The 9,366-nt window shown below is 35.6% G+C and overlaps 1 protein-coding gene across 1 annotated transcript; it reads left to right on the top strand.

The window, feature by feature from the left end:
- The first annotated feature begins 1,840 nt into the window (after positions 1-1,840).
- LOC105053160 (actin) lies at positions 1,841-7,961 on the top strand. Its single transcript, XM_010934218.4, has 5 exons — positions 1,841-2,020; positions 4,898-4,958; positions 5,283-5,676; positions 6,716-7,329; positions 7,500-7,961. The coding sequence occupies exons 2-5, from the start codon at positions 4,899-4,901 to the stop codon at positions 7,563-7,565; spliced, it is 1,134 nt and encodes a 377-aa protein (XP_010932520.1). The 5' UTR covers positions 1,841-2,020; position 4,898; the 3' UTR covers positions 7,566-7,961.
- Positions 7,962-9,366: the final 1,405 nt, after the last annotated feature.

The raw sequence follows: 9,366 nt of genomic DNA on the forward strand, positions 1-9,366 counted from the left end.
CTCCACCGTTTGGATCGACGAGAGCTGCATCGCCATGATTGAGTTTGAGAGCATCAGGAGTATATTGACGTATGGGAGCGTCGGGAGGATTTGATTGTGGCTGCTCCACCCATGCTTTCCATGATGGATTATTATGATCTATATCTACAATGGTATAGGAGCATCACTAGACGATTCATCTCGCCATTGATGAGTGAGTGGCCTGATATGAGGTTCCATGCTTCGGACGGTATGATGGATATTGTCGTAAGTACATTTTATTTTTGTCTCATTTTATTATGTTGTTATTGGTATACTTATGAATAATATTTATTTTTCTTTTCATACTGACAGTTTCAGAGGATCACATCACTATACCATACAGCAAGAAGTGGTTTCCATTCGGTCATGGTTGGATGCAAAGATCGAGCACTTGCCGATATTATGGATAGTCTTGTTGATACTATGCGAGTTATCTCAGAGGATAGACGATTTCAGACTGTGCCATCGGTAGATGATCCGAATATATCTTCATATGCCCAGCACAACTTATATCCTAGCTTCTCGGACTTTGACCTTCCTATAGATGATGCATCTCTATCACAGAGGATGAGCGAGCCTCCACCTACCTCCCTACCGATCGATATTGTGCTTGAGCCATCATGCCAGTGACTAGAGATGACATGCATTTACGAGAGACGGATATGTAGAAGGCCCCAGTATCTTGATATATACACCTCTCGATAGTTGTGATATTTGTATATTTTTTTTGCTCAAATAATTTTGTAATCAATTATTAGATTACGTTATTTTGAAATTAATATTACAATTTTTTTTTCATCTGAAAGCACATGTTACAATTTATGCTAGTTGCACAAAAATTAATTATTGATCTTGATACAGGTTATATGGCTGGAGTTTGAAATTATTCAATATTTCTAATATATTATAATAATATAATAATATAATATATTATGCTATATTATTATATATAATTATATTATATAATATATATTATATTATATTAATATAAAATATTGATATAATATAATACTATAATATCATATCTATTATATTATCATAATGTATAATAGTAAAATAATATCATATATTATATTACAAATTGATATAATACTATAATAATATTATAATAGAGTATAATATATTATAATATATTATCTATTAATATATTATAATATATAATAACATAATATTATATTATAAATTATTATAATAATATAATAATATAATATAATATGTTATTATTTTAAAATATAATACTATAAATAATAATATAACAATAAAATGTATGATATTATATTATAATTATATATTATATAATAATAAAATATAATAATCATATAATATATTATAATTATATAATATATTTTTATATATTATATGTATATTAATATAATGTAAAATATATATATATAAAATTGTCCTTTGACGGGGCGACTTTATATAGGATGACTCATAAAGTTGCAAGGGTAGTTTTTTTCGCTGACTCAATCCTTTTACATGGTGTGAAAAATGGTCCAGTTAGCACCTAATTGGATAGTATTTTGATAAATTTTTTTTGAAAAATATTATTTTAATAAATTATTTTAAAATTAATAATAAATATATAAAAAAATTTCAAATAACATCTACCGTCCGATTATGCAGGCTCCAGAGGAGGAGAAATTAAATCTCAAAGCACATACACGGTGGATAGCACGTAATCGGGAATTGGTGAAATATAAGGGTGACGTGGTGGGTCATCCACCGTGGGATCTGACGTGGTACAATAGGACCTGGTCCAAGTAATACTTAAAGACCTCGGGGAGGGAGAAGCGGGCTCCTCCTGATCTTGGCGGGGCGCAGAAGGGGGTCCCTCGCCTTTCTTTAGACGCTTTTTCGTAGGATCGCCTTGAAACGTTAAACATAGCCTGGAGACGAGAAAATTTAAAAGAGAGATCTAGTGTTTCGCTCCGTTCCAGATCGATCGCCCGCGCTTCCTCCACCTCTTCTTCATCTTCTTCTCGTCACCGGCCTTTGGGTAAACTTTTGGATGCCATTGCATTGCGTTTTTGCCATCGCATTTCGTGATTCAGACCCCGTTTGCTTTCCTAGATCTTCTGGTTTCTTTGTTGGAATTTCTCTCTGGATTGATTGATATGAAACTGGTTGGTTTCTGATCGTATCTCAGAGCAAATGCTGATTTCTCTCTGATTTAGTCTACAATCTTTAGTTTGGCTAGTAATGGGATCCTGATCTCTGTTTGATTCGATTTAAAGATAAGTCATTTGTCCTTTTCCTCATCATTGCGATGCCAATACCAAATCTTTGTATGTTATTGTAAATTTATTTAATTGCAAATTATGATTACGCTGGTTTGCTCGGATTTGCATGGAAGCTTGATCTAGGTCAATTATGTTCTTGCCCTGTGATTGGATTGCTTAGATTTTTTTTTTTTTTTTTTTGCATGACTTTTATATATATATATAAAAGAAGAAACAAAGACTGTTATACGTCAGAGTTGGAGGTTGATCACCAAGATAGCGAAACTGATCATGGAAAGGAAAATGTCCGTCTCCCCACCCATCACAGAAAAATAAAAATTGTCGCATTGACTAATTTTGGTATTTGAAGGTTTACTAGTAATGCCTACCCTGATGGGTTAACAACTTTTGCAGTCATATGGTGCCATTGATAAATAAATTCTTTTACATCATTTGATAATTCTGTGTTCGTATTATTCTTTCATAATCTTTGTAAACAAAGAAAACAAGTTTCTTAGAGGGACACGTGATAATGTGAAACTACAATGTGATCGATCAGCATCCAAAGTGATTCCTAAGGTTTCATCACTGTAGGGTTTCACGATCATTTCTTTTCTGGTTAATGGCAAGATGATATGTGGAACTAGATTCCGATGTTGTTCTGAACATTTATAGATAAGAGAAATTTTATTAGCATAAAAAGCTGGGAACATGTCAAAGTTCAAAGAAGGTAGATTATGGTGTGCAATGTGCAATTTGTTTGATATTTTTGGCTCACATCCGTGCATATATCTAAACTCGCTCTAGGTGATCTCTGACTGCTTGTCAGTTGGAGGCCATTTTTTTAAAAGTGCAGCACAAATGTGGTTTCTAATTGCTTGTTGTATTATAGCATCTCAGTCCAGATTTCCTAGGTAAACTAATGCACGGTTGCTGCAATACAATTAAAATAATCAAATTCAAATTTACAGTAAAGTTTGAAGGTTGAACCATATCAACTTATAGCTTATTAGCAGTTTTGTGGTAACTGAGATATTGAGTTTGGGAATATGTTAACTAAATCTATATTGATACTAACAATAATCTTCCTTTTCTCATTTGCATTTATTTAGAAGAGAAACAGAGAAAGAGAAACAATTCACATGAGGGGCATATGGGGCAGTTTTCCTACTTGAGAATTATCATCACAAGTTTAGGAAAAGAAGGATATGCTTTATCAGGACCAGCCTTAAACTACCTCTTTGTGATGTCAAGAAACTTATGTTGAATTTTACATGTAAAATTATTATTATTATTATTATTATTATTATTATTATTATTATTATTATTATTATTATTATTATTTAATGAGAATAAGTTACTTATGGTTTCTGTTTGACAATGCTCTGCTTAATTTTATACTGCTGACTAGAATATGGCATCTGCGGTGCATGTAGCCGTGGAAATGCAGAGATGCAGGGTTCATTGATGCACTCCAAAGTTTCAGTTATATAGTAGCATATATTTCATATGATAATGCTCATTTTGATTTCATATCTGTACATATTTGTCCGACTATCAGTACACAGACACCCATATCAGTAGGAATATTTGTACTGATATTAGTTTAAATTTGGTATTTTGATCAGTTTCATTGGAGGCTAGTTAAACACTAAGTTGAGCAGTAGTCAGAGGATTTCTTAGGGAGTGCTTGTACCTTGTCCCGTTAGAGTGACATAATAGCAATGGTTTGGACACCTGATAGAACAAAGTTGACAAAGGTTATTTTCATTGAGGAAAAAAATTGTTCCATAAAATGTTCTGTTGGATAGCTGAAGCAACAAGATGCCAGATATAATGATGAGAGATGTTTTTGTTAGGAGTAAGCAAGATATCAAACGGAAAGGAGGTAGCTAAGGATGTCACCATTGCCTGTGGCTTTATTATGTGGGGACGACAATGATAGAAGCATGGTACAATAGTAGTGGATAATTAAAAAAGTAAAATTTGCAATCCAGAATGTTTTTTCAAGTAGTCAATATGCTCATGTTGGACTGAATGCTATAACTGGGGAAGTTTTGACTAAATTGAATCCTTAAAATATGACAAACTGGAAGGTAAAAGGATATGAGGAAACTTAAAAGGGGATCTATATTACAAGGACTGTTGTAAGACTGTTTGTGCTGGTGTTTTTGGTCTTTCTAGTCCCCATAATATCTCCTTTTGGAACCAAGCAGATCTCATGCACGTCATGTCAAGCCATGTTGACTTGGGTGTATTGGAGTAAACTGAAGAGTCTAGGAATATAAATGGGCATGCGATGCAAGTTCACATTCATATATTGCTAGAGATAAGTTGTTCCAGAATTGATAAAAAGGTGCAACACCTATTCTCCTACCTCCACTATTGAATTTGTTGCTAAAAAGTATAATATCCTCTTTTTGGAAACTTTTCTCCTTCAGATGACTTTGTTAAACCAATATTTAAGAAATCATGAGAATGCAAAAGGATTAATTTAACAAGCATTATCTGTTTGGATCAAATCAATGGCTGATCGTTTTTGTACCATTTGACATCTCTGTTGTTCTTGTATGTTGCACAAGTTTCGTTTTCCTTTTTCACTTGCTGAATTTTCTGCATCTTAAGCTGGTACCTTTCTTTTTTCCGAGATGAAGGATGGCAGATGCTGAGGATGTTCAGCCTCTTGTGTGTGACAATGGCACTGGAATGGTTAAGGTACACATCCTGGATCTTTTTTAGTCATAAATTTTATGTCTTTTCATTCTTCCTGAACTATTCCGCTGTACGTCTCTATTTTCCTAAAGCCATGCAGGATTTAATGAATCCTTCATGATATAGTACTTTTTCTAATATGAACTGCCAAATATTTAATCCTAACATTGAAGCTTGATGTTTTTACAAGTTGTGATCAACTTACTAGTTGTGTTGTTAGGATTCCATGGCACTATTTTTCCTTTTTCATTTCTCCAAGATGTAGTTTGGGTGCGTAAAGTTGTTATAGAATTCCAGCTTATTGGTATTATTATGATTATTTTCAAGGCTGGATTTGCTGGAGATGATGCTCCGAGGGCTGTATTCCCTAGCATTGTGGGCCGTCCACGTCACACTGGTGTGATGGTTGGCATGGGCCAGAAAGATGCATACGTTGGGGATGAAGCCCAATCCAAGCGTGGTATTTTAACTCTGAAATACCCTATTGAGCATGGTATTGTCGGTAACTGGGATGACATGGAGAAGATCTGGCACCATACTTTCTACAATGAGCTTCGTGTGGCCCCAGAAGAACACCCGGTTCTTCTTACTGAGGCACCTCTTAACCCCAAGGCCAATCGTGAGAAGATGACTCAAATCATGTTTGAGACCTTCAACACTCCAGCTATGTATGTTGCTATCCAGGCTGTTCTGTCTCTTTATGCTAGCGGTCGCACAACAGGTGAGCAAGTCCACTACCTGTCTGTATGAATCTCAATGGTTCACTTTCTTGACTTCTGCACAATGTTTTCTACAATGAAATACAAGATTGTATGTACTCCACGTAAACTTCAGTTTCTGAATAAGTCCAATTGACAAATTGGGAGGATCTGCGTGAACTATGCAATGGATTAGGCATTACAAAAGGTTGTATCTTTTGCGTGAAAGAATTATTCCCCTTCCTTCACACGAATCTACAGTTGGATCATGCAATGATCACTTTGAGATCTGTGCAGAGGATGAATGAGAATGTTTGGAGTGCTATGAAGTTTGTGCAGGGTGTGATCCAATGATCAACATAATGAAAGAAGATCAATCATTCTTTCGTGTGAAAGATACAACCAGAACCCTTCAGATAGTGGCAATTTAGCATACTTGTGTCACCAGTAATTGCTTCATTCGAGCCATATCATGATTAGCTTTTTTCTTTTTACTTTATGTAAAATGTGTATCTGTCATTTCTTTTTCTTCTTTGATGTAAGGTTCTTTCACCCTAAACCTTTCTGTCTCACACACTGACCTGTTTTCTGTAACATAAATGGATCGTGTTATCGATGAATTTTTCTATCCTTTTCCAGTATATGAGTTTTGATTATCTTATGAAACAGTTATAATGACTATTAGCTTGAATTTTTCTGAATTTCGAACTCAATTAGTTTGACCGTATTCATGTGATGACAGAGCATTACTATTTTTAATATCTGCATTGTCGAAATTATTTGAGATGGTAACTTTGTTTCATTTACATGTCAAAATGGGATCTCGTAATTATTTTTCAAAAATGTGATCTTCTAATTCAAACCATTTGCTTATTTTATAACACCTAGAACACTCCTATTTGGAGGCAAGGTCTCCTTGATTCATTAGAAAGATTATGAATATAACTGGAAAGTGATCAATGTTACTGATTCTTTTTTTATCAGTGTTCCTGATTCTTTATTTGCGCTTGTATCATGGACTGCATGCATCATCCTTATGTCTTACCCGACCATCTTCTATAGGCATTGTTCTGGACTCTGGAGACGGTGTCAGCCACACCGTCCCGATCTATGAAGGATATGCGCTCCCACATGCAATCCTTCGTCTAGATCTGGCAGGTCGTGACCTGACCGATGCTCTCATGAAAATTCTGACGGAGCGTGGCTACTCCTTCACTACCACGGCTGAGCGTGAAATTGTACGAGACATGAAGGAGAAGCTGGCATACGTTGCTCTTGACTATGAGCAGGAGTTAGGGACAGCAAATACTACCTCATCTGTGGAGAAGAGCTATGAGCTGCCTGATGGACAGGTGATCACCATTGGTGCCGAACGGTTCCGTTGCCCTGAGGTCCTTTTCCAGCCATCAATGATTGGGATGGAAGCTGCAGGCATACATGAGACCACCTACAATTCCATCATGAAGTGCGACGTAGATATAAGGAAGGATTTGTATGGCAACATTGTTTTGAGTGGTGGAACCACGATGTTCCCAGGTATTGCTGACAGGATGAGCAAGGAGATCACTGCACTTGCACCAAGCAGCATAAAGATTAAAGTTGTGGCTCCCCCAGAAAGGAAGTACAGTGTTTGGATCGGTGGCTCTATCTTGGCATCCCTTAGCACTTTTCAGCAGGTACCATCACACTCTAACATATGCATGAAATCATCTCAATGAGTTGACACAATCTGAATGATCCCTATATTTGGGTGAACGATCTGGGAAACATGAATATTTAAAATATTTTTTATTTCTTCTATCATGTTTTGGTGTGAATAACTATGACGAGTTCTTATCTGTGGCAGATGTGGATTTCAAAAGCAGAATATGATGAGTCTGGCCCATCAATTGTGCACAGGAAATGCTTCTAATTCTGCTACCATGGGAGGTGAGATGAAGAGATTTGTCGTCCCATTCATGAGCTGGTGCTGGCTCTCGTCTTTCTTTTGCGGTTTTATCTCCTGGTGCAGTGGACAATGACTTTATCAGTGCTGTTTCACGAGAAAACATCCAAGTGACCCTTTATCTTAATATTAATGTACATCATGATGGTGAACCTTGTAATTTGAGGGGTGGCCAATAAAGCTGCTTTAGATGGGGTTTGGTGAGGTTTTTACCTTACATGTTTTTTCCAACAAGTTTATCTTTTATATTACATGTTGTTTGGTCCACATGATTTTGTCTATCCTGTGGAGCCAGATTCCAATAACTTGTTTTGGATAGCCTGACTATAACTCTCGGGAGACCACATTTATCTGTTTATTCTGATACAAATCTTGCTTTTGCTCAGTAATGCTGCTTTAAATTGGGTCTTGTGAAGCTTTTACTTGTACATCTTTTGTTTTATAAATTGTTTGTTCTGCATAAATTTTTTTCAATTTACTTTGGTTTTACCTTTAATATTAAGCCAGTTTCAATAGCTTGTTTTGGATGGCCTGCTAACCATGGTATGACCACATGTCTGGTATTGTTTCTTCTGACACTAAACTTATCTTGTGCCTGAAATGATATGGATCATTTTATATAAATTTCTCTTCATCCCTTCTGATGTCACTGGCTCTCTTCATGAACACTGCTCATCATACTTCTTGATTCTTTTTAAATCGTTTTGAGAGTTCTTGACCTTGCTAATGATCTCTGGGCAACAAAGGTGCCTGCATTCATTGTGATTGGGTGTCCACAAAAACTTCTTCATGGGCTTCCCTTTTTCTCATCGTTTCTTTAGGCATCTTCCGATCCTTGGATCTTGAGTCTTGATCTTTTGCCTGCGACAACATTAATAAGCTTCTGGAATTTTGATTCGACAAGCTAACATATCTATTTTCCCCAAAATAAAATGTAAGTAGAATGTGAAGATTGTCAGCCATATTAAAGAATCTCATGAAAGATGAAACAATGTATGAGTCCTAGGCATTTCATCTACCTTCTTAGCCATTAAAGTGCAAGCTACTACACTTTACCATCCACTTTGAAAAATGAATACAGTATTCTCAGTGTAACCTCCATCATCTTTTCCTGATTTGTTTGTTTCACATCAAGCCCCAAATAGTTGGGTTAAGGCTGCTGGTTATGGTTACTGTGTCAAGACCAAAAACAAATCCATCAACCCATTATTTTTAATATCTGAACTGAAGAAGAGCAATAATTTATTGGCTTAGATATATGTTTGCTTACCCATTTGACCGTTTTGTTAGAAACCGATTTTTCGAGGATATTGTTTAAAAATATGTTATATGGTCTCACAACATTCATGTACTTTCATGCAACATGTTAGCCATCAAATCTATGTGACGTTTCCATATTACTTCACCCAATTTATGTCGAACTTAACCATGCCATAAGGCAAATTATGATAAAAAATAGAATGGATTTTTCTTTGTTGTTATCAATCTTAGCCTCCATATTTTTCATAACTTGGAATCCTGGGTTACAAATGGGAGAACAATATGCATTCCTACTAACAACAAATAGCAATAAAATTGACAATACTAATCAACCTAATTTAAACCAAAATCACTTCATAAACTTTTAGGTGTGGTATTCATTCTCTAAGCTGTAATAAAAAGTAAAAGCTGGTAAGCAAGCATGTGTCACAGTAAAAAGCTTCTCATTCCTCCCTCCCACTGCAATTGCCGGGCTAGCCAGGTGCGGTCTGAGCATTAGTACTCTGGA

The sequence above is a fragment of the Elaeis guineensis genome, chromosome 10 (assembly GCF_000442705.2).
Source record: "Elaeis guineensis isolate ETL-2024a chromosome 10, EG11, whole genome shotgun sequence".
Classification (NCBI taxonomy): domain Eukaryota; kingdom Viridiplantae; phylum Streptophyta; class Magnoliopsida; order Arecales; family Arecaceae; genus Elaeis; species Elaeis guineensis.